Genomic DNA, 27217 nt, shown 5'->3' with positions numbered 1-27217 from the left:
AAAAGCTGGCATTAAGGAAGTCATCCTGTTAAAAGATGGGCATTAGCGACACCCCAGCTGAGGGGCTTTAGAGGCGTTGTGGGAGTGTATGGGACACTATTGCTGTGACAGGGCCTCATCGTGTATCCACTTTACTTATTTTGTCTGGGATATTAATCGCATATGAGTGTGATCCCTTTCAGACTGGAAGCAACAGAGGTGTTTAGACTGCGGACCACAGCCCATCCCAAACAAACAAGACCCAATCAAACACACGCACATGTGAAATTCTTCTGAAGAGTAAGCAAACACCTATCAACAAGGGTTAGGGGTTTATAAAGTGTACCTATCGAGTGTTTTGCAGAGGCAAGCGTCACTTTCTTCTGAAAAGTGAATCAAGTTTCAACACTATTCATGAATAATGCAGAGCACGTCTCCAGTAAGTGCTAAAAAGTAGGACTGAGCGATGCTCTCTCTTAAAACTGTCACATAGTAATGCAGTAATGAATGATAAAACTCACAGTCGTGAAAAATGAATCAGACTCGAGACCACGATCACAACCACATGTAAAGATGTATCCATCAGAGGCGGCAGAATGGATAGCGGCGGTCTCGCATGTCCGCCATGTTTCTAACTAGAACACGATGAGATGAGTGCTGGTCCTCATACCACGGAAATGAAAGCTTATTCATGTCCGTCCATGTAATGTCAAAACTCAACACGGCTCTACTGCAGCTTTAACACACAGGTGTAAATGACCCTACACACATTTACTTATGGGCTTAAAATATTAAAAAAATGTCAGCTCAGACTTACTTTTCATTTCCTTTCTTTAAAATATCGATGGCCCAGTTGCATAAACTAGTCTCACTGACTAAAAATGTGTTAGGACTAACCAGTTGACTAATCATATTTCAACAAGCCCAATCTACCTTTTTATGTAACTGATTTAAAGAAGAAAAAATAAGATGATTAAATTCTAAGACTAGTATACGCAGTTTATGCAACCGAATCATGCTCTTGTACAATGCCATTGAAATAAAATGACGTAACAGATTTTCAAAAGAAAGCTTCAGTGGTCTTTGCTAATGCAAACCCCATCAAAATGAAGCAGGTTGGTTGCTATGCGGTTGCCAGGGTGTTCCTGTGGTTTTTAGTTTGTTCAATTAGCTCTAATTAAGTATGAAAAACAATAACTGTGATGTTTAGCCTCAGCAAGCACCAATAATGACTCTCTGGCGGTCGTAACACAATTGGTTTATTTATGTTTCTAAATAGTATATAGTGTTAGCAAACTTTCAAAACGAGCTAAATGTGACCGAAAGCTATTAACATAACAAACATGACTGATTCTTTATTTATCAGACGGGCTTCAAGTCTACCACAGTCTCACAAAATCACTCTGATTCAGCGAGCATTAAGAAGGTCTATTACTGCTACCAGAGTAATTGGTTAAATAGTTGCTCAAGGCGCAGGTCTCAAATTTAAGCCGGTTGGATGGAAAGCTCCTGCCATTTACAATTACAAACCACTCAGGCTGGTGGCTTAATTTGAGTTTTGATTCAATTACTTGATTTAATTGCTGTCCATATTACTTTATGTCTCTTGGATTGATGGGCCCGGTCAATGTGACGGCCGCGTAGCTCAACGTCGTGCCGCGCATCTGAAGGACTGAAACCCTGAGATGTGGGGGCGGTACATATTGTACACACGCATACTGACGCATGCATTTAAGCTCTACAGCCTGAGGATGAATCACATAAATAAAACTGTATATATATATATATATAGGTCATGTATGAATTATTCCCAAACTCTCTCTCTTACACACAATAAAAATGTTTTCATCATTTATTCACCCTTGTTCTAAACCTGAATGTGACTCTTCTGTGAAACACAACATTTTCTGGGGGGAGAAATTCCTTTGTGGTTTTGTCTATACAATTAAACTCAATGGGGGTCTGTGTTGTTCGGTTACCAATATTCTTCAAAATATCTTCATTTGTGTTCTGCAGAAGAAAGAAACAAGGATGAGTAAAGGATGAAAGATTTCCCATCTTTGGTTAAACTATCCTTTTAGCTTTCATCTACTAGCCACGAACACATTAGAAGCACACACATGAAATCCGCTTATCCGCTTTGCATAATTGCCATTTTGCTTTGCATTAGTCAGATCATCGCTAAGCAATTAAACAATAGCGGTAAAAGATGTTGTTCTCTTGAAGCACACAATGTGGGCGATCACCTGCAGGAGGCGGAACACCTTGAGAAGAGAGAAAATGTTTATTCACAGAGCAGAGGTCCCTGTGCACGAGTGCTTTTTAAAGTGTGAGGCCATTAGAGGCGACGGCGCTGCGTGTGTGCGTGTGTGGAACAGACGCAGCGACAGTCACACGCTCTCTAGCATGCTTCGCTTGCTCTCTTCTCTTTTCACTTTCCTGGAAAGTGCTGCAGTCAGGTCAGTGATCTCATATCGGAACGGCAACGCCTGGACCGTTAGCGCTGTCGCGCCTTTCAGCTGCGCCTCCAAGAAACTTCCCCATTATGTCCTCCATTACTAATGCATGCCTTTACAGATATATATACAGAGCACACGGGGCAAGATGCGAAGTGAGAAGGGATGAGTTTGAATACCTGCACTTTAAAAGCAGATGCAGAATTTAATGTTCTGTAGGTATGAAAGGTGTGTAATATAAATACACAATTCTTTAATACATCCATATTCAGATACTTAAAGAAAGTCTGAGAGGTAAAAAATGTGTGCACTGGATTTGGGTTTCAGACTGAGGTGTTAATATTCCTGCATTATTCATTCTCTTGAGAATCTAAACGCAGTCAATGACCTAGAAGTCATTTGTGGAATCACAGCTCCGAGGCACGTAGCATGTCTCACTGACACCTACCTCCAGCCTCTCAAATGCCTGACGCTTTCGTCATGTTTCACCAACACCATGTCTAGACATCCTGGAACATCTTTTAAAAGTGCCTGTCAGCTGTATTGTTTTCTTTATCAGTCTTAGCCTCTTCTCTTTCTTTCAGGGATGCTATTTACTGACCGTCGCTCCCTTGAGCAAGCTGTTAAGTGCAGTGTCGAAAAATCCCACAAAAAGCCCATTTGCTGTGAGCCGGGATCCAGTGTTTCTTACAGAGCGCTGCTGCTGAACTAGCAGTGCCATGGCAAACACAAGTGTAATTATTGTAGCACAGATGTGTTGCTGTGCTCCTGTTCTCTCTGTGATGTTAAACAACATATATTTAAAATATACAACATATTTTCCAAAAAGCAAAAAAAGAACATTCCAAAAACTAATTGTTTAGCAAATAGACTTTATAGACTAGAAGACCAGCAAGAGAAATAAAGCAACGTGTTAAATCTGCAATGATATCCAGACCCAAAGTGTCACAGTTAGAAAAGAGGGAGAGAGTCAGAGAGGGAAAGAGAGACTGTTACAGGGGCGGTGAATGCAGGAATTATTCTTCATAGTCTCACCCTGTCGCTGCACATTACTCTCAAACCCTCGGCTGGACTGAAGAGAGTGAACGTGGAATGAATGGGTGACCGCTGAGGGCAGGAAATAATGATTGTGTTCCTATTTTCACACTTCACTCCCCCGCTGGTCGTTGCCCTATGCAGCCATGCTCTAATGCCACCTTGCTTTCTGAAGAATTTTCTAGTCTCTTTAACCCAAACCTTTTTTATCACAGCAGGATGTGAACCAGGCATGTCACAAAGTGATCACCTGGTATAGTTTGTTACAAATAGTGTGGATGGGCGGACATGGCTCAAGATGCCTCAGCAATGTAAAATATTTTGTGTAGTGCTAGTGCCAAACACACACACTTCAAAAACATGAAATATGGAGATAAAAGGTTTCAGAAGGACAGTAGTGATTACCTATCATCCATATATCGATCACTCTTTTCGACAGAACCAACCATATTCTTAAGGCCTAAATAGGAACGATATGCCAGTGTGAGCTCACAGGAATGTTGTGTTAACTCATACAAAGTGAACCATACATATATATATATATGATTATTAGATAAAACGATAATGAGGCCTTGCCTCCAACCCTAATCGTGACAGCAAATTGTACACAAACATCCTGCCAACTTTTAAAATAGTTGAATGAATTGCCATGAGATTGTGTTGGTCTTATTTCCTATTGCCCACAAATGCACTTTCACAGTTTAGTGGGTGGGGAGAATTTCCAAGTAAAAGAAGAATTAAATGACAATTTTTGCATATACACAGCAATACTCAACCCATCCAAACGCATCAGGCGCCGTCAAGCAGCTAAGCACTCCAAGCAATTCTACATGCATGCTAACGCCAAAGCATTTCACCACAACATCATGGTCCAGCACGCTCCCCTTGAACTCCACAAGGATCGGCAGGAGATTGAGCAGACCCAGATTAGTTCTGGGTTTGTTTGCGTAATCCGTCGCCCGTTTTTAGGTGGTGGATGATTGATTAGAGGCCTGCAAAGTCGTTTGCACCGCCGGTGGCTGGGCTGCTGTGCTTTCAGCTGTGCCTTGTTGCTCTAGCGATGGCTATCTTTCGCCATTAAAACGAGCCGTGACATCAAGGCACGAAACGCTCTGTCTGATAACAGATTGTGATTTGCCGAATGATTACTTGTGCCTCGGTCCAATTTAAACAGTGAATATTACTGTCATTACCAGGTAAGCAAACATCGAGGGTTGATCCGAGCCAGCCCTGGGATCGCTGTATAAAAAGTAGCTGGTGGGATTTAGAATTTTGTAGACATTGAAATCCGTTATAATGCAAAACACGGCTTACGTACGAGGCACAATATGACAACTTTCTAGCAAAAGCGTAACAACTCTCACATCATCTCTGTCAGTCGGCAGGAAATGCTTGTTTTCACCATCTGATAAAATCAATGGATATCTTTTCAGACTTCATCAGACTACATATACACAGATGCAAAGAACGCAGACATATTAATTAAGATGAAATTTCTGGTTTCTTTGTATCCTCAAGATAATATCGAATCACCGTGGACCACATCCAAACAACACTTGATGGAAGCTCGAGTAAGTCCAACACAGCCATGCGCTGATAACCAACTCAAATAATTAACTCAACCCTAAAGCCAATTTTACAAACTATTTCAAAATTATGACAAGCTAGTCAGCTTAGGCTAAAAAAACAAGTGATGAATGCTTTAATGACTTCTGAGGGGTTGAAAAACAAACATCCTGCTTCATGACTGCTCACAGCCCATCGAGAGGAAGACAGATTTTTGGCGCCCCGGAGTGTCTAGCGAAGTATGTTTGGAGGGACAGAGGAGTGTTACTGGCAGATATAAGTGCATTGTTCCTAGTTTCGTGACAAAAGCTTTAATCATCACAAGTTCGGTCGGTCACGCTCAGCGGTGGCCACAACATGCGCGTATGTGTGTCCGTTTATGATGGGAAAGCTACATTTGCGTGCGTGGGTTCTTTCACCAGCTTCCAAGCATGACTGTTTGAGGGGCAACCATGTGTGTGTGTGTGGTCATTAGTGGCTGCATATGTGTCCACTTGAGAAACTTTGTTTGTATTGGAGAGGGTGCGTGAATGTGTGTTGGATGTGGTGTGTGTTCCTGTGACAGTAAAGATGTGCCCTGAGGGTCGAACTGAATACTCAAGGATGTCCAGAGAGAAAAAGAAAGAGAGGGTACTTGAGAGTTGTCGCTCTCATCCTTTTCACAATGAAGCTATTGTGGTGTGTCCAGCGGTGTGGCAAGTGCATGAATCCCCATCGGCCTTAATCGTTTTATTGAACATGTACATTAAATCCAGCCACCAGCGAGCGAGACAGGACCCTATAAACTTTCACACTGCCGTATGCACTTCCTGTAAAACCTTTACATGCCGCTTATAGACCACACAGAATGCACAGACGATCTCTATAAGTTTTCAATGTACTCTTAAAGTACTGTACAAATCTGTGTTTGTTTTTAAGCAATCTGTGTTTTGAAGCAAATGCTATTAGCATAGCATTTTGTTTACAAGAGATACTTTTATTTCTATCTGAGATCTCTGTTCTTATGGCATTTGAGAACATGCTCTTTTACCCTACGAGCGCAGTGAGCTTAACAGGGAAATAGATATAAATGTTGTTTTTGGGCGGCTGCAGTAATGTGGAATGACAGACACATAATCCCTGCGTGCAACCTCAATAAACACTGGCAGCAATGGTGTGGGGTGGGCCACAGTGGCTGACAGGGTTGAGCCCTGTCCTCTTTCAGTTTCATAAATGGAATTTACGTTGGGTTAGCACCAACGATAAAAATCTAATTTGCAATTTATGCCGCAGGCAATTGAAAGATGACTGCATTTCTTAAGTTTAAGCTTACTTTCTGGTCCGTAACATTTGCGTTATGGTATGCTGGAGTCACCTGTTTGCCTTGATTTCTGCCTCTCACCATGTAGTTGACAGGCAAGACATTTTGATTTTTGGAGTGAGAGAGATGGAATGAAACATGGAGAAGTAGTTAGCAATGATAAAGAAGAAGAGCATAAGCTGTCCCCTGACACTAAAGTCTCCTTCTGAAGAAGAGCCTGTGCGTGAGGAGATGCTAAGTGCTGAACCATCTGCTTTAGCCTTTCAAAGAGTTTCTCGACTGAACCTGCCTTATTAAATGGGGCATCCCACAGCTACAAAGAAATATGCTCAGGTATTACATACACAGATGCACTGGCTAACCCAACAATTCTCAGACACACTCCAACAGCGATCAGATAAATCCCATACCAGCCGGAGGGTCAGATCTATGGGAAATCATTTACTGTGAACTAAGGTCAAGGTAAGGGTAACGTTAGGGTCTAGGGACAGGTCGCTGCAGGACTTCAAATAAACACACTGTGTTGCATATAAATCTTGCAGAACGAGTGTTTCTGTATAGATATGACGCAACCTTAGTCATAATATGATGATCAACATTCAGCTAATACTCTCGGCACTTACCATTACCTTGACAAGCACCTTCAACAAAAATCCAACAAGGTTTTGATCTATTACAGTGCAAGGCGGCAGCCCTGTAGTCTGGGTGAAAACGACACAGACTGACATTACTGATGACCTGCGCTCATCAAAGGCTCCAGAACCGTGTCCCCAGCCACCACGCCGCTTATTTGAACGATCCATTATTCGTCTGTTCCCTGGGTTCCCTGATTCAGACGAGGTTTAACGTTATGTTCATCCGCCAGCCCGTAGGGCCAAAAGTTGAGTGTAATGTGATCAGTAATGAATTTTGTGTTACATTAGGCTGTACAAATGGACGGACAAGCGCAGACTACAAGTGTCCGGCAGTCGGGCTTAATCTAATGATGCAAAAATAGAGACAGAACCAATTATGGAGAGGGCCAACTCGGTGCTGCAGCAGGGACTGCAAATGAATAGGTACAAATCAAATTAGAGCCTAATAGACGCGCTACGAGAGAGGGCCAGTCGATGCTAAACGCATTAGGGCCTTGTGACCTCGCTGCTCCAAGCAGCAGCGTGCAGGATTCAACCTCCATCTTCTTCAGATATCAAAGAAAGTCTTGTTCTGAGGTGGGGGGAGGGACAGAGAGCAGCAGCTTTCTAAATGAGTTAAACATTTGGATTGTCAAGAGTGGCAATTTCCCCCTCATTTCGTTCGGTCTTTCCTTCGACGTGAATTACCTAATTTGTTATCGTAAAACCTTCAAAATGCGCCTTTTTCGAGACAAGGAATCGCAGAAATACATCAGGAGCACCGCACTAAAATGTATTCTTATCTTTGTGTAATTCAAAGAAATGGAGACGTTCCGTGAGTGTGTTCTTCTGTAACTGATTCATATAGTCACTGGAGGTACAAGCAAGAAGAAATTTAAGGAGATTTTTCACCTGAACTTCTGACAGAGTTAGATTGCATGGCTAATGGATCATTTTACCAGTTATTTAACAAAATGGATACTTTTGTTAAATAAATCATTTACTCAAAATTTACCCTCAAGTTTTTCCCAAATCTGTAAAAATGTATTTGTTCTGATAAACACAGAGAAAGAAAGATTGTGGTAGAATGATTGTAACCAAACATTTCTTGGCCACCAAAAATGACAATGGTGGTCAAAAGTGCCTCAGAACTGTTTGCTTTCCTACATTCTTAAAAATGTCTTCTTTTGTGTTCAACAGAACAAATACATTTATAAAGCATTTTTTCCTACAAGGTAGTCAATGGTGGCCAAGAACTGTTGGGTTACAAGCATTCTTCCAAATACCTCTCTCTGTGTTCATCAGAACAAATACATGTAGACAGATTTGGAACAACTCGAAGTTGAGTAAATGACTAAAAAAACACGCTTTTTGTGTGAACCATCCTTTAAAACTATTTAAACATGATATAGAACAGGTGCACTCTGACCCTACACATACATTTTTATGTAATTTTTCTTGAGATACAATCCACAACATTAATTCATAACCACGTTACATGATCTTCTGTCCACACTGTTAGTGAGTGTGTATGTGCTCACCTGTCCCAGAGCTTACGATGTCTCTGTTGGGCGACTCTGACATGGCATCCGCCAGCCTCTCCTTCAGGCCCTCTTCAGTGGCTTCCACGGAGGACATGTGACGCAGACCAAAACTCTCCGGCCAGCTGCCGCACACCTCCAGCAGGGTGACACTGCGGTCAAACGTGCCTGCAGAGAGAAAATCACACCATTTCAAGTTCACTGTTTTTACATTCACATTGCATCATAGTTCATTATTGCCTGGTTTCACAGACAAGGCTTAAGGCTAGTCCCAGACTAAAATGAAAGTTTGAGCTGTCTTAACTGAAAATAATGTGCCCTGAAATATCTTAAAATATGTCATTGTTATTTTTTGTGTCTCAGGAGGCATTTAAAAAAAAAGCCACATAAATATCATTATTTAACTTAGGGTTAGTCCTGGTTTAAGCTAAGTCCTGTTTATGAAAGTTTGCTTTAATTTCACCCAAGTGTATTTATATTTTGCTTCTTAATCTCAAATCATTTCAGCATTGATATGGAGAGGGGTCAAGTTCTCCTCATAACATCTCTTTGTCTCACTAAGGTCTTACCCGGCAAAGCCATGCAAACTTTATGTTGACGCAGGTATATGCATTAAAAAACACTGAGGTCATAAACATCTCTGTGTTTCATCTGGTACACATAGTAGCCTCGAGACCCCAGCCGACTCCCCCTCCTTCCTCTGACATGGATAGCAAAGAGGAAATGAGTGACTCTTGAAAAACACCACAGTGGGACTTCAAACAAAAATGCAGAGCTGTTTTTAACACCAAGAAGCGCCCGTGCTCTGGTGATATTGCATTAGGAGGAGGCCGAATACGTCTGTCTCTTCAGACGCGTGAGAGCAAGGTGTCTTTCTATTGCAGATACCTGCTACATGAAATACAGCAGCTTTATCAGAATGGCCTGTAGGGAGACCCTTTGATCCGCAGGCCAACGGCTATCTGCCCTCGTTTGGGCTCCCCTGCAAATCCTCAGGCACACTCGAGGCCTCTGACAGCTGCTAATGCGCGGGCGAGAGAGGAGCGCGGGCGGCCGGTGGCTATGCTGATAGGGAAGCAAGGGGCCTGCTGTTATCTGCTGTAAAACACCAGCCCGGCCAGACTCAAAGACAGCAGATAACTTATACCACTTCATAAAAAGCTGTTTGTCCTGTTCCTGCAATTGACTCCTCAAAGCACCCAGATCGCCTGAGTCAACATGACCGCCATCAAAGCAAGAGCTCCAGCACGCCACGAAACGAAACACGGCTCTGTATGCAGTCAAAACACTACAGAATATATCAGAAGGTGAGCAAGATTAAAACTAAACAAATTACTAATGCAATATTCAATTTCTGGTTCACAAGCGAGAAACCGGTTTCAGGGTCAGGGTCGTACCCTTTTTAAGTCACCAAGGGCCCTTTTAAATAGATTTGGGAGGCTGTTCCTCAGCTGGACGGCTCACGCTGGGTGCATTACTGCGAGTCAGTGCAAAAGCTGATAGAGAAAGACTCAAAGGATGTGGGGTCAGAAGTTCATCTTCTCCAATAGGGAAGATCTCTTCATCAGAGTGGCTGACAGCTGCCACAGCCTACATTCCGCATTATTCACACCCCTCAGAGCTCAACCTCACCCAATTCAATAATATAACGCCTGCCGCCCGTTCTGGACGGGCACACAGACAGCAGAAAAAAAGACAAATGTCCCACGCAGACCCATGTGGTTTCTCTCTCCGGCCTTACATGTTTCTCTCGCTGTGAAAATCCTGTCTGAGCTACTGAGATATGAGCACACATTTAACAGGGAATGGAAAATAAACATTTCTCATCATCATAAAACCCACGTTCGTTCTCTCTTGATGTTGGCAAATGCAGGGCTACTTATGTCACACCATAGAGATTTTTGTTATTTAATTCAGAGAGCATTCACCTTTACAGCCTCGGGTTATGGCGGGATCACTGAGGCATGTGGGGAACGTACATTATTCTGTTTCTGGGCTACCAAGGGGACAAGAGCTGTAAACACCCACAAGAAGAGCACCATCAGGCAGAGGTGGGACTAATTCAATTAGGTTTTATTAAGGGACCATAAATGAAATTGAGCTAACAAGCAATTATCCCCAGACAAGTGTGTCAGACTTGCGTAAAGCTGGTCACTTGTATCTGAAAAACAAACAAGCTGGTGGAAAATGGGCAGTGTGTAAATCACATGGTGTCAGCTTGGCATCTGCTTTATCTGGGCTTGCAAATAAGACCTCTTTTCTTCCATTTTTAACTTATGCTATTTAAAAGATCAAATATATAGGATGTGATATGAGAGGTGGGTTTAGATGGGGAATTGTCCAAAGCAGTTTACAGCAGGTTCAATCCTACACATTTTGTTTTGTAATGATTATGCGTGTGTGTTACCTGCGAATCAAACACACAGCTGTAGGGTTTTCTGCCACAGTTTTATGGTAACCACCTAATTTGTTTTCAGAGCAAACGAGGCAATATGGTGACGGTATGTTGGAAAGTATCAGAGGCCAAGGCCTGTAGTTAGCCGAGTAAACTTTATTATCAGCTGATTATGGCCGCGCTCGAGTGAGAGTCCTCTTTGAAGAGATCAAGCCATCCAACTCTCCAGATAAGAGCGACACTGGGCACTCAGGCCGGCTTTATTTCCTTGCCCTCCAGCTCTTTGGTGTGTACCCTGCTTTCATTGGCTTTCAATCAGAGCTCACTTTAAAGTGCTGCCAGTATACAGAAACACACAGCATCAACCGCTCCCAAAAAGCCAGTCTGACAGCGCCGCAGACAAACGCAGCACGAGCGATACGAACCCAATAGCTGCCAGAAGCGTTTGGCGGCGACGTGTGAATGTTGGTGTTGATGTAAGCTCTGAGGATTAGCAGTCAGATACGTGGCCACAAGGAAGCATTTTCCCCCACCCACCGTGAGCCCTTCCTCATTACATTATACTTCCTTTTAAATCATTTACTCTCCCTCTTTAGCCATGAAAAAGTGTGAGTAATCCCATCAATGCCCTCGCCGGGCTTTTACGCTCTCTTCCACACAATGGATTCCGACTCACTCAGGCACGGCTCTCTATCTCTCCGCCCTGCTCTAAAAGCCACATCTGCAAACATAGTTAAACACAACACTCTCTGACAATTAGCCTTAAACCTTTAATAGCAAAGAGAGCAGTGAAGATCTAAAGCGTCGTGTGTGGCGGCTCCTTAAATTGTCAGTGTGAAAGTGTATTCAGAGATATTGTGTCTCCTGTTCATAAAACGCCTTTTCTATTCACGCTATGGGTGTGAATATGACCTTCCTGAAGGAGGGGGATCAAAACTGAGGGTTAAATCCGCGATAATGCCACTAATAGAGATGATAAACCTGTTGTCTCCTGCAGAACACAAAAGGGTTGTGAAATGATCATAGCGCTGGATATGGATGTTTTCATACTCTGCCCTTTGTAGTAGTCCTCTAATAACATATGCCTTAAAACACATTCATTTCGCTGAGATGAGAAAGATACTTGGCAAAGAATGATGAACAAACAGGACCAAAACTCAATACAATTCAATTTCAAGATAAAATAACTCAAAAAGTAATAATAATAATAATAGTTATTATTATTAGCAGTGTAATGTGAATAATAATAATAATAATTCTTATTATTGTCAAATACTATTATTATTTTTATTAAACATTATCATCATTATTGTAGTTGTTGTTAAATATATTAAATATTATTTTTATATGATTTATTAGTACATTTCATTATTAAATAATAAAAAATATATAAAACATTTGAATGTATTAAAAACTCCAAAAGATTTGTCTTCACTGAAAAGAAAGGGCCTAGCGAAACGTGTAAATAAAGAAGGTGGTATCTACACACTATTGTGTGTTTACACAACAAAAGCATAAAGTGCCATTGCCCTCCCAACCCACATCTGTTATAGAGGACACAGTTGCTGTTGCTCTGTGTATGTTGCTAATATAAGAGGGGTCCTCATTGCATTCATGATTAAAGCAATAGGGGCAATGTTGTGATTGGTAAGGGTATCATCAGTGCTGATGCCCACAATATAAAACCCACCGGTCCGCTTCTCTTTTTACTTACACAAGAAAGAGTCCAGGGCGGGGTGGGGCTGAACTTCTCCCTTTCACCTACATTTTCCAAGTTCAATCCTCTCTTCTAATTAGTTGGTCTCATAAACCCGCAGAACCCCATAACTCAACATCAAAAATGGGCATTAGCGGGTAACGTGGCTGCCGCAGTCTTTGTGGTTTTCGCTCTGCATTCGGGAAGCAGGTTTGTGATTACGATAATAAACGACGGCAGAAATGAGCATGACCTCGCTCGGGACAACGCTGCTCTGTCTTTTCCACCGACAGAAGTTTTTCACCTCAAATCATGGGAGTGTGGCCATTGCAAAGGCATTAATAAGGGAAAGCGGCGTTGCCCCGTCGATGATTAAAAAAGAATGATACACTTGACACAGAGCAGACCTGCAGGGTGTGTTTGCTGACAAACTGCCCCAGCTCTTTGACAGCTCGGGTGAAGGGAACAGACTCCCATGGCCTGGTTCTGCACGGTACACACACACAGCAGAGTCTTGATCGGATGGGTTTTTCAGCACTTTGCAGCATATTAGTGTAATACATTATTCTGGTTTATACACAGATAGCATATAAGGTGTGGTCTATGTTACCCGGGGCTTTTCTTAAGTCCTGTTATAAATGAAACCGCCAAAGTCCGTGTAAACAGAACGTGGCCTTGCACTACTAATGATGGAGAGCACACGAGTGAGAAGCCGTCTGGCATGAGCCAGGCACGCCTAATTGATATGGAAGAGTATTGTATTACGCTGAAACTTAATGAGGCAGAGGTCTTGTTTATGCTGAGAAGCTAATGTGTTTCACAGCTACTTGAGTGCATTTATTTCTCTGACAGGCCGGGACATATATCGAGTCCCTCCCGTGATCGCAGAAGCCAAACCCTACAGGGCCGCACCAAACTACGAGCAAAACAAAGAAAATACAGGGCCTGCTCAACAATCAGCACTACAAACACTATCAAACCTCTATTCAAAGTCAAAACAGACGCTGTTACTTAGATGTAAGCTGTTCTTCTCCATTACCCTGAGCTTGGCTGATGTGTATATTTATGGCATGAGTTCACAGGTAATCGCTTCTGGCGACTGGAGGTATGGGTAGATACTTTCCAAGAATCAGTCACTCAGATGCGGATGTGTTTGCTCAGACATGCAAACTGAATTGTTTCGACTCAGCTGATCATGATACAACAACTACTTATAGAATTTTTTTGACATACATACTCACACAAAGCTAGGGTGTTGTCAAGGATTGTGTGTGAGTTGTGTCTCAGATCTGTGAGACGCGTGAAATCTGGCGCTGGGGGTGAGTATCCACATTAATCACAATACAGCCCATCCCTACAGACCCCATCCATCAGATCGCTGTTGCCGGTGGAAACCCGAGCCCCCGCGCTGCCTGAGTCTGCCAGCCCACAGTTGACGGATGGACATGGCCTTAATCCCCACATAACACAAACATACACCTATACTCTCTTTCGTTTAAAACCCGCAGTCACACACGCTCGCTTCTAATAACTCTAAACAACAGTGGCACACAGGGACGGTGAGTGCATGCATGAAATACTTTTGGAAGGTAATGTTTCTGTTACAGATGCCATGACTACAGTACCTAGAACATGACTTTGGGTTCATAAACCTTTTTATTTTTGTGTTTCTTCGGTTTGGGGAAGCTCAGTCTGGTCTTCTGCTATGTGGGCTATACGACTTTTGACACAGAAACAAAATGCAGTGAACAGATCAACCTACTTTACAATTTTGCAGCTCTAAAAAATGAATCAACACCAAAGAACATCAGTCAGCCAATCAGAATCCAGCATTCAAGAGCACTTTTGCAAAACTGCTGATAGCACTGCATTTCATTCATGGAAACCCTTCTGTCTTTCTAAATTGATTTGCAGTGTTTGCTTCCAAGTGTCTCAATAGTTGACACTTGCAGTTGGGAAATGACCCTGCACAAACATAAACGCACGCAGGATTTTGTTTACAGTTGTCTTAAAGATGGCCGAATACTGTATATAGCAGCGCGTTGTTTAGAATTTCCTCGTGAGAGCAGAAAGGGGAAGTCGAAGGGCTCATCCGTAATGAGGAGGGACGCACAGACGGACATGGCGGCGGTGATTCCTGGGCTCATTCAGCTAACGAAGTTAAGATCGTGCGGCCAACGATTTGTCTCATGTCCACCAATGGGGGGAGGAGAGAAAACGAGCGAAAGTGAGAGAGATGAAGAGAGAGAGAGAGGGTGAAGACGTGCAGCGGACAGAGGTCTCAGCTGGCTGTGAGAGGGGAGGTTAGCGCTCCAGCGTTCCCCCCTCACACAAACACGTCCACAGGGCCCTGGCCTTGTCAGATTAGATTATCTATCAGGCCGGTGATGTGCACCGCAGAGGCCGCGCTACGGGAGAAAGTGATCTGATTGATTGGAGCCGGTGTTACACCTGACTGGAACAAAGGCCTGATTGGCCACCAGGTCTGAGGTTCAGGGATTCTTCCCTCGCCGCACTGAAGCATCTGATGCTTGGATAAATCAGATGATGTTTGGGAAAAACAATATGAGTTGGATTCATAAAACAGATCAAATTCTATTGGATACCTTAAAAAGGTAACACTTTAGAATACGGCTGTTTTTGTTAATAATTATGCATTAGTAAACATGAACTTACAATAAACAATGCCGATTATTCATCATAGTTAATGTTATTTTTGGCATTTACATTTTTTAAATTAACATTTGTTAATGCACTGAACTAAAATGAATAAGTGTTTAACACGGATTATATTGCTCATTGTTTGTTCATGTTTACTAATGGATTTTCTTATGTTAACAATATAAGTTTTTTAAACGGCAAGACATTTGGTCCTGCTATATTTAACAGAAACTGTCAACTACAAAACACCAAAAACGGTCACAACCGATGCAGAAAAACTAGCTGTGGAGAAAATGAAAGGCCCAATTTAATGAAACATATTGCTTATAATCACTTACAAACACTTTTTGCGCTGTGAGTTTAATAACAGGTTTAGTGGGTGGGTAACATGCTCTTACTAGAGCCGAGCGCCGGGCCTCTGCATTTTTGATGTGGCGGCACAGAGCGAAACCTCCTTGCTGTAATAACAGCCCTGATCGCCAGCCTCCCGGACCGCCCCGTGCTGCCAAACAATCGACCCAGCAGCTAGAAAACCATCCATCCCAAGGGTCCAGGCAAAGGTCACGTTGGCAGAAAAAATGAGCAGGCAGAGCAGAGAGGATTTTCATTGGGACATGCTGCACAATCTGTCACAATTCCATTTGATAATGAGAAATCACCGCCTAATGTGTCTTTAATCTCCATTTTGGGTTATGATGCAGACTGTAAGAACTGTTTCCGTCCCATGCAGAGACAGTTTTATTTCCTGTTGTCAAATCTAAACCCTCTTACATGGAATTAATCTTACTGGTGAGGCGAAGGAGGAAGGTCACACAGTTCACAGAGTTTAGAGAGGAGAGGGACAGTGTTTGATTCAGGTTCTAACTGGCACTAAGGAGCATCTGATATGATGATTGTGGCCAAATCCAGTCATCCACCTGGGACCACACTCATTCTCTCCTTGCAGCTCTCAAAGCTGCTTATCCCCGCCACAGCAAGCCGTTCAAATTCCAGGGTCTCCAGTGAGATGGGTTTAAAACATGCCATATTTTACTTAATTTTCTTTCATACCAGAATGGCAATATTAGTTTTTGCTTAAATTTTTTATCTTGTTATGTACTTAAAATAATAATGACACATTTTGTTAGTGGTGACACAAAAGATTTGAAGAAAATACAAACAGACAGAAATGGTCTTTTTCAATTTTGGTAAATAAAAGAGAAGCTTTTAAACCATCACCAAACAAGTTTCACAATACACGCGCGCACACGCTGGGTTTCCCTGTTTTATGGGGATCTTCTTTTCCCTAAACCTAACCCTTACAAACCTTTCTGCATTTTTACATGTTCATTTCAACATCATTTTGTTGGATTTAGTTTTCCCAATAGGGTCCAAAAAATGACCCAAGTCAAAAATGACTGGTATTACTATTTTTGCGGGGACATTTGGTACACACAGTGAATCAAGTTATGACGTAGCTAAAGCAGATCGTAACCTATTTATATACTGCACTGACACAGACACTGATCCGGACATGATTGGCTTTAGACTAACAGCTAGTCAAATTCACTTGCCAATAACACACTGCTGACATTGTGTGAGGTCAATTACACCTGAGCCAGTGTTAGCAATAGAATGTGACGTAAAGATGTAATCCTCCATTATAACAGTCCATTACTAAATTACAGCAACGTATATCAATCCACTTGGAATGCTAAGCTGAAAATAGTTAAACAATAGCGGCTCACCCCCTTCATTCAGAACTGCAAAGGGTCAAGGACTACCAACCAAATCGATGCTAAGCGACTTAAAATTAGATTTTTAAACAAAAACTGAATGGTCGAGCTCTGAAAGCAGCCAAGCCTGCATAGATATGCATGAACGTGAAGAAATAGTGCAAGTAGGCTAAAAAAGAGGAAAAAAGCCCTTAGAAGGAGTAACACGGAACCGTAATGTGTGCAATGACATCTGGGACTGTAATCAGACGGACGCTTTCAAGAACTGCCAAAGCAAACAAGGCAATAACAAATCCACTTTACAGATCATTGATCTGCTCCGGACCAGGCCAAGCCAAACACGGTCTGTCTTTTAACCAGCAGAGCCGGGTCACTTTCATTTTCTGACCCTAAAAGTCCACCTAACCCCCCCTTTAGAATGGTGTCTTCCCATCCCACCTCCAGTCTCCCATACAAATACATGCCCTGTTATCTTAAAAACCCCAAGAATTATTGCAAAAAATTGTATAATATATATTATAAAAGTAATCTATTAGCACTAATATGTGAAAAGTAATTCAGACAAAACACACAACTTTGATGTTAAAATAGATAAATGAAATAACCCCGCTACGCCCTGGTTAACATCACATCATTGATCTACAGTATCGCCTCTTTTGGCAGCACAACGTGCATAAACAAATAAACAAATGTTGTTTTTGGAAGAACGGCATATTCACAAAAGCAAACACTTGTACCTGTCAATGATAAAATGATTCCAGATGGACAAGAATAATAAATGAAAGAAATGGTTGATTTTTTGGGGGGGGGGTAGCGGTGGCTGTGTGAACACTAGCGTTTGGGTAAAAGGAAGAGTGGAAAATAAAAACAGGTTAATCTGATTTGAGAACCCAACAAGCGGTGCTGATGCTGCTGCCGGAGCCAACATAACTGAGGAGGGCTGGGAAATGTTTAACAATGAAACAAGATGAGACGCACTAACAGAGAAAGTCCTTCATTTTGTTTCTCGCATACTCTATATGCTTCAACATGTATAGCAAACAAAGCTATACATGTTGACCGCAAACATCCAAGAAGGATTGGAGTAAATGATGTGCATCTTTTAAAATCATCAACTGCTCCTCTGAGAATGTTCTTCAAACACGCAAGGCATGGAGAGATAGGTTCACAGATAATCCGGGCCAAACACTTCAGAAACAGAACCAGTGCAAAAGGGAAAATGTGTTCCACATTAGTACACTGACTTCTGCCCGCCTAAGAACAATATGAAATTAATAGGATGCAAATGGATTTTTTGTGAAGAATTATAGCTTGTGAGAAAGAAGTTTGTTAGGAGTAGAAGATAAATGGCCTGGTCAGCTCACACCACACATGTCCTGGATGAGTGATCTCAGTCTCATTGGCAGGAGCTTCTGTCTCCACAGCTTTAAACTCGAGCAATGATTCACTCACTGAAGAGACACAGAGAGCGCAAAAGATTTGCACACACACGGAAAGCAACACACACTTGTCTCCATATAAACACAACAACAAAAAAACCCAGTTGTAGAAATGAGAGATACAATTAGATGTGATCCACCACAATGCAGCCCACAAGAGAGCTTGGATTTTCCCTGATCAAAGCAGCGGTCGGATTTCCTCCGCCCGGACTGCAGCAGAGAAAGAGAATGAAGGTATAGAAGAACTGCTGTTCGTCAACATGCGTGGGATGGATTTTGAACATCTCAGCGTGAAGGTGACCTTTTGTGGAGTGTAAAAGTGAGGCTACTAATAGTTAAGGCGTAAAAGTCTGAAAAACAAACAATGAAAGGGAACGATCTGTTCTGTGTGAATTTTCCAGGGGATTAAAAGATGTGAAAAACTGGAAGCCGCCGTGTCTGCTCAGGCTCTTTGACGGACAATGGGCTCTGAGCTAACGTCTGAAACAGCGACCTCTTTGCAGAAACCACAACCACATCATCTGAGAGCGGAAGAGAGAGAACTGCTTCATTATATCGGCCTGATATCATCCTAACCACGAGCTCAGCACCACACCACTACAAACAGAGAGACACGGAGGCCAATGAGTGCGTGGAGACACCGCTATGATGTGTTTAAAGGAAGAGACGCTAGAGTAATCCACAGCCAGAGTGGACAGATGGAGACAATGTGAGCTCAGATCCATTATAGGTCCTGGTGACTGTCAGTAATGTTTTGCTAATGACAGTACAACTACCAAACTAGGGATCTAAGAATGAAGCAAAGGAAGAAATGTCTACTGAACTGCATGAGAATTAGTCATTATGAGATAAATAAATAAAAAAAATAGGTATTTAGCTAAACTGTCATGAAAACATTTTAATGCAAAAAATATATGAACAAATAAAATAAAATAAGCTATTTTTCTTAATTTGAATGCAAAAAATGTATGAATAAATAAAATATAAAAATAAAAAAAAGGTATTTTGCTATACTGTCATGAAAACATTTAGATGCAAATACAATTAAAATGTATTGAAAAATAAAAAATAATAAAATAAAATATATAAAAATAAAAATTCGTATTTTGCTTAACTCCGTAATCTTAAAAATTAAATAAAATATTTAAAAAAAGATACATAACATAACACGGACATTTTTCTGAGCTTCAAACTAATCATTGCTAAATATCCACTGAGTGCAAAGAATCAAGCTAAAAGTACAGCCTTTGTCACAATATGTTCCAGTTGCAACAACCTGAATTAAAAACAGTGACGCATTGCCTCAGTCATCCTCACTAACCAAACCAAACTGTGTCACGGCACTCAAACATTGTGATTTTGTCTTTGGTCCAACCACTGTCAGTTTCAGAACAAAACAGTAAAGACAAGACAGTAGAAAGAGAAAAAAAGCACAGATGGAGGTGAGATGAAATGACAGAAAAAAGTAGGAAAAGACACAAGGCGAACAAGAGAAACAAAAAAGGATGAACCAAAGTGCTGGAACAGTAACATGAGGTAACTCAAGCCAGATGGGCTGGTGAGGCAAGAGAAAGAGAGGACGGCTTGAGAAAGAGCAGACGGATACGCGCCTGCTGCACCGGAGGGAGGGAGGCTGATATTCAGAGGCATGACCCTCCCTCGCAGTACACACATCAAAGAGCCCATGGCCCAGCTACAAGCCTGCACTGCAGTCATGAACAAAAAACAACAACAAGAAACCCAGAGAAACTTAGATTTTGACCAGGCCGACTGCTCTGATCTGGGTGCAAAAATCTCCAATTAGATGGGTCAAGATGTAAAGATCTGCATATGTTCAGAAAAAAAGTGACTAGGCTACGTGTTGTTTTCCACAAGCCAAGGCTGAGCTAAGAACAGGAGCCCAGCTGGTGCTGTGGTTCCGGTCCTAGATTTATATGTCCAGGGCGTTGATGAAACTGCTGCCTGTGAGCCACACACATCACACATGAAGGAAGCGTGGCCACGTTGGAGCCTACGGCATCTCAATTCCAGAGGGCTGACTTCACACGTGCTCGACCACTGCCATTGCCACCCATTTAAATTTGGCCTGTTTTTCACAGCCTTCACAGACCGTATTTCTTACTCCCAGGACTTAAAACTGGTACCGCGGTCGAGCGACCTTCTGCAAGGCAGCGAAACTATTAATTAAAGCACCACTCAGAACTTCAAAAACCAAAGCAGAAATAGATCATGGGTGAAAAGAATGATAAAAGGGGAATTTTCTATTGTAAAAAAAACAGAGAAATAGTGTGGTCTTTCAAGGACAACTAAAAAAAGCATGGCAGAGATTTTTAAGTCTGAAGCAGAGGCATGCTTGCAGGGAAAACATTACACACAATATGCTTACAAGCTAGGAAGAATAATTAGGTAGATTTTATTAAAATTGAAATGTGTAAGAAATACACAAAAAAGAAAATTCTGAAATGAATTACTCAATCTCAATTTGTTCCAAACCTGTGAAAAAATGTCTTTGCTCTGTTAAACACAAAGAAATATTTGTATAAAAATGTTAGCAAAACTTCCATAGTAGGAACAATTGTTGCATTTTATTTGTGTTCTGTTAAGATATTTTGAATAATTTAGGAAAACATACAGTTCTAGGGCACCTTTGACTACCATTTTTAAATAATTTTACAGAATGTTAATTTTGGGGTGAACTATCCCTTTACTTTTTTCAAGTATGAAAAAGTCTGTGCAAGTAATTTCAATTTACTAGTTTACATTTTGGCAATTACTTATTACTGATTGTTCATGTAATGTAAAAATCATATATGATCATCTTTTTCACATTGCAAAATATTCCATGTACTCTCAATAACAACAGAATAATCTTTACATCAATTATGCTTAAAGTAATGTTCAAAAATATTTTACGAAGAACTCGTAAACATTTACATTTAGTCATTTAGCGGATGCTTCTATCCAAAGCGACTTAAAAATGAGGTTAACGATAGAAGCACTAGAAGAAGAACACTAATGTGATTTCTGTACTTTTATGTCCAACCAGCATACAAAATCTTCAAAACTCTTTGTTTAACCTCATGGTGATAGAGGGAGTGTGTGTAACTGGCCAGCTTCTCCTGTGATCCGCAGCCCTCTGCACATATATCAAGCCTCCCGCCGTTCTGTGCCTCCTTCCCCGCTGTGCAAATTTGTCCAATTAGCCACGGCCCCACAGGGTGGAATTCAGTGTGAAATGGGCCTGCCACTGTCCACAGATTAACAAACAATAAAAACCATTTCACAGACACGCCCATATACAGCCCGGTGGTGAGGCAAAATGCGGCGTAACCTCCCATTATAGCCAAATGTCCAGCCTGCAGCATCTCCCGTGTTCAGGTGGCGGTTTTCCCACCTCGAGCTGATCACCTCGCACCAAGCGGCCTAACATAAAACCCCGCGAATGGCAGGATTAGATGCAAAACAACTTCACGCATGTTATGTTAGACAAGTTTACAGCGTGTGTTAATAGATTTTTCAAGGTAAGCTAAATGAGTTGAGAATATTCCATTCAGAGTCCAAGACCAGTAATGATTTTTTTTCTGTTTTATACCGTTTGTTTTAATACATTTGTTTTTCATCATCTCTTAATTTTCTTCAGAACAATTTGAGAGACCGAAAAAGTAAACAAGGTAACAAATTATACTTGTTACGAATTGTATTACAGTATTCGATTTACATCTTAACCTTTCCTTGTTTTAAGAATTGCCTAAATGTAAATAAACATTGCTTAATTCCATGCATCTCAAATGTATCAAAATCGATGTACTTCCCTAACTTACTAATAAAAACAACAACACCATTATTATAATTATTGTCATTAGATAAATAATAAACAATTATTAGGTTTTTGATGGATCAGTCGTGCACATAAACAAATCTATATAACCATGATAGACCACTAACAAACTGAATTCTCTTATATATTTAAAAAATATTAGAGAATCTGTTAAACAAAAAATGTACGTTTAGTCATTTAGCAGACGCTTTTATCCAAAACAACTTACAAAGAGTTTGGGGATCAATAAGCTATATGTCATACAAAGAGCAATAGTACAATAGGTGCTAATACAAAGTAACTAGTTTCAACAAAAGCTAGACCACTACCTGTTGAGAGAAGAGGGTTAGTGTTTTTTTTCTTCATTTGTCTGTCAAGTATAAAAATATAAGAGAATCTGTTAAACAAATAAACAAACTCTCGTCGTCTTAATTGCACATCTGGACTAAGAGCTCCATTAACGCTGAAGAGCACACAGTGCATCAGTGATGACTCAGATAAACAGAAAACACAGACGCTGTGTACTTCCACATAACAATCCTCAGGGGTGTTGTAGTACGCCTTAACAATCCTAGACATGACTAATCAAATGAAGATCAACAGTCTGAGGCGGAGCTGATTTCCAGTAAGGTGCTCAGGTGGTTTAATCAGCGTTTCTGATAAACAAAAGAGCATCCATTAGACTCCCTCGCAGAGCACACCAGCACTTAAACCATTCCCAATGATGATATCAGTATTTTGAAGCTGGGATATACTGCAATACAAAATGCAAAAAAAAGTAGGTCAATGGGTGACTGCTCCAACAAATTTTAGAGAATTACCTAAACACAATTCTCATATATGCATGGTGCGGTAAGGTAGAAAAAGAAGCGAAGAGGCACTGGGCACAGGGCTTCAGTTCGCCCTTTCTCATCTACGCCTAGCTGTTCTGACAAATCTGGCCGCGTTATCTTGTGAGGTAAATCCGGCTAAACCTGCCGCTAATGTCTTCGAAGTGCAAGAGATTAATAAGTAACCGTTCCAAAGGCTTTAGTGCGGTTAAGATTCTTAACCTGTTTAACCTCTACTGGAGCACAGTCAAATCACGACAAAGACCCAAACGACCCCTCGGCCGTGACATTGCAGTTTGTGTACTGTAAGTCATCTTTCAGGTCGACAAACAAGTAAACAAAGAAAAGATGAAAGAATATATAATGCCATCCAGCCGATGCTCTAAAAGCAAAGACGTTTCGAGCATTTGTGCATCTGCGCTGTAACCCCACAGGTGTTGTCTGATTTAGTGGGAGCAGATCTGTTTCTCATCCATCTGATAGCTTTCCTTGATTTACACCGGTGTAATTTTTCTGCTGTGGGCGCGTTGATGTTGTTTTGGCTTTCGTCTCTGGCAGAGCCGATTTTAGTAATCTAGTGCTAAGAGCGAGGGGCGGGAGGCGGAGGCTTCTCCTGACGCTTCAGCACGGCGACCGTTTGATGTGGCCTGCATGTTTTTGTTCCTGGAGCGCCGTACATAATGAAACATCAAAGGCCCGCCGTGACCCTTATAGAGGCCAGGCAGAAAGGACACTTAAATCATGGAGGCTGCCGACGTCCAACAGCCATCAGCTAGAGCTAGCCGCTCTAATGAAGATCAGCCTTCGCTCACTCTCACTACTCAAGAATGACCACTCAAGCTTCTCCTGATCTGCAAATGTTCTTAATCGCATAAGTCAAACCTCACGAGGCAAAGCGAAAGCCGAGGGACAACTCGCCGCGCTTTTTCATCTAGCTTTACAACGAGCGGCGGAATATTAAAAGACTAAAATCATGTTTACGAGCTCAGAGGGGCTTAAAACACGCCCGGGCGCTGAGGAACGTAAGCGTGATGATGAAGGATTTTGTAGATGGAAGGAGGATGCCTGTTTGCTATGCTAAGTGAATGCAAATGCGGTAACTCAATAGTAAAACAATGTACAGGTGTAATTAAGAATGTTTTATTTGAATAAAAAAAATCTAAATACAGCTTTCTAAATATGAAAAAAAACCAACGCATTTGTTGATCTGAGTGATATGATCGATATTTGCTCTGGTCCATGTAGAGATTGTGTTCATCAGTACTGCGAGCAGCCTGCCAACATGCTGACAATGTTGGTGGGTAAACACATATTTTAATTCATGTCTGTTTCCTCCCCGAGCCCAGACTAAGTCATCTAGCCCCGTCCGCCATTATGACGTGCACGCATCAGGCTGGCCCTCCGGTCTAATATTTCCTTAATGTAATGGGGTTTGATCTGGGGTGTCGGATGTCCGATATTGCGCTGTTTTATTACTGTAAAGACTGCTGAGGGACTCTCGGGTTGAGGCTGGCAGGACCCTCTCCCCACCGCTCCAGCACTAGACACCGTTGTTATAGCTTGTCTGTATGGCCCAATAACCACAGACGAATCCCCACTGCCAGAGTCTTATGGAAACTGATACACTCTCATTCGAACACTGCCTCCGGACACTGGATACTTATGGAGAGTATCAACGCCAAACCCTGCTGGACCACCTCATCCCCGGCACGCCAGCGACAAACATGGTTGTAGACAATCACGCATACAGACTGTACTCAACTCTTTGGAGACCACATATAAGGTCTGTGTGGCCACAGTATAATCCAAAAAAACCCACAAATATAATTAGATGCTCTCTGCATGAAGGCCTGTCTATCAAATGTCTCTTGTAGAGATGGGGGGGGGGTCTGTTTTAAGGTTTTAAGGGGCAATTGAGTGCTAATGCCAAGTATTCAAAAAAAGAGAGAAAAATTGCCTTGTTCATGCTCTATGGTTTGAAGCCGAATTGCATATTAGTACAGTAAATTGCTGTTTTAAACAACATGTTTTTTTGTCAATTTTAATAACAAATCGCACATAAATACTTTTTTTCTGTATATAAATAGGCAGTTTGGAAGATTTTATATAATAAATGAAATAGGTAAATCAAATAATATTTTTAAATTATATACAATTAAATAAATTATATATATTCATAATTAGACATATTAAATAATTTAAAAGTAAAAGTAATGTTGTAAATCCATAACATACATGGATGACTTTTTGCACTTAATGAGTTTCATTTTCCATTCATTTTTTCATAAGCAGTAATATTAAAAACTTCAGTAATTCACGGATACTTCAGAACTGTGCATACTTCTTTTCTTTTTGACAGCTGCTTTCTCCACAAATTCATTCGAAAGGGTTGGGGACAGAAAAGTTAGACCCCAATGATCCTTTATTCTAATGTAGCAATTTACAAAGCTGGTTATTGACTTTGATGTTAAAACTATCCGGGAGAAACCATTTTATTGATCGATCAAAGGGAGGCACTCAGCGTCTTCATCCTCATGTACGGCACATATTGATCTTTGTAATAGACTCAGCTCCACATCTTAAAATATGAGATTATTCTACTTGAATGTCTACTTTACATTTGCCAAGCGAATCTGGTCGTCACATTATGTTGCAGTCTTGATGTCTACGCCAAAACATGCATGCTAATTTACAACTAGAAAGTTCCAGAAGTCCAGAATGCCAAGATACTCAGCCTTTAGTTCAAGGTAAGGTCTGGGTAAACGATTTACCCATCAGCTTCCAGACACAACATCCTGTTGCAACAACTTCTGCTCCCATTGATCAGCGAGCCTAACGCTTTAGACAGACAACCTCCTGCCATGATGGATGACACCATGACAACTAGGCCTAACAGAGACGGACCGATTAATTCACCACCGATAGGGGTGTCCGGCTACACCCTGACCCACCTCCTGGTCTGTCTGTGGGCCTGACAGGCAGCAGCTACACCGCGGCCGTGTAGTGTCAGTGGGATAATGGATGGTAGGCTGGAGGGCTGCTGACAGCTCTAGAAACATGTGGCCTAGATTTTTCAGGGGGCCGGCCGTCAGCACAAAGAAGCCCCATGACAGCAGAGCTCTGTCACTGCCACACGGATCCGCCGATCAGCATGCGCCAGAGCTACCTGAACCAGTGGCCACCTGCCCCGACACTTTACCCTGATTGGAACGACAACTGCAACAGCTGGCCGGGGATTAGGTTGGCAGCGCCAGCCAGCACGGAGGGTCACGGCGAGCCAAAGCTGGGCCAGGCACCTGTCACCAGCTCAGACCCGATTCCATCCCCCCTCGGTTAATAGACTCACATACAGTTCCCTGATCCTGCCTACCGGTGGATCAACGCTTGCCACTCCCTCCCTACTCGATACTATGGTGGTGATAGGAGAGATAGCCATTTCTACATGATTGGGCTTAGAGTTCCCACACTGCTTCTGAGCTGGCAGGGATCAGTGAGATATTAATGGGACTTATCAACACATGTGGGTGCAAAGGGGCCGGCAATTTTACGCCCTGATCCGCAGGGGTGAAGGCCAATCCCTGAGAGAATATATCCGCAGTAGCAAAAGCACAGGCAGCTCTCAGCACCCTGTCTGACGACTCAATCAGAGCTTGCAAACACATGGACAGATGGTAATATAGAAATTCTCCAGCTGCAATCCAAACACAAACATAAACATACTGTAAGACATAATTAAACTTAAACATAATCTTGAATTTCTATTTATGCTTTTAAATACAGCTGACAGTGCCAGATTGTGTGCGTTTACATTTGAGAACATCTCGATTAGATGATCTGTGTTGTTCAGACGAAATGTTAGAGGCAAACAGGTGGCCAAAGATAATTGAACTTGCGGTGACCTCAAGTACACAAGTGTTACATTAGATCCTGACACAAGAGATGTTCCCAAGAAAGTCCATCTCTGATGTCCATCTCTGTCTATGCAAGGGTGGATGGGTGAGTAGGAGAGAGAGAGAGAGAGAGAGAGAGAGAGAGTAGTTAGAAAATAGAAGCTAATCCCCCTGCTGCCCTGTGCATTGTGATCAGTGTCAGGAGGTCATAACCAGTCTTATTCAAATGGCCCATTAAAAGCGAGAAACACAAATATTGGTTTGTAGCCTCTCTGCTTCTATT

General features: G+C 41.8%; 1 protein-coding gene across 6 annotated transcripts in view; it reads right to left on the bottom strand.

Moving 5' to 3' along the window:
• Window positions 1-27217, bottom strand: part of bcas3 (BCAS3 microtubule associated cell migration factor) — a 190865-nt gene that overhangs the window by 7455 nt on the left and 156193 nt on the right. For all 6 annotated transcript variants that reach the window (XM_079482294.1, XM_079482296.1, XM_079482292.1 and 3 more), the window contains one exon: window positions 8492-8659. In XM_079482294.1, coding sequence (XP_079338420.1) covers window positions 8492-8659 — 168 coding nt within the window. The remainder of the gene's footprint in view (window positions 1-8491; window positions 8660-27217) is intronic.

The sequence above is a fragment of the Barbatula barbatula genome, assembly GCF_947034865.1.
Source record: "Barbatula barbatula genome assembly, chromosome: 19".
NCBI classification, from domain to species: domain Eukaryota; kingdom Metazoa; phylum Chordata; class Actinopteri; order Cypriniformes; family Nemacheilidae; genus Barbatula; species Barbatula barbatula.
This window is presented reverse-complemented; position numbering and strand designations above follow the sequence as displayed.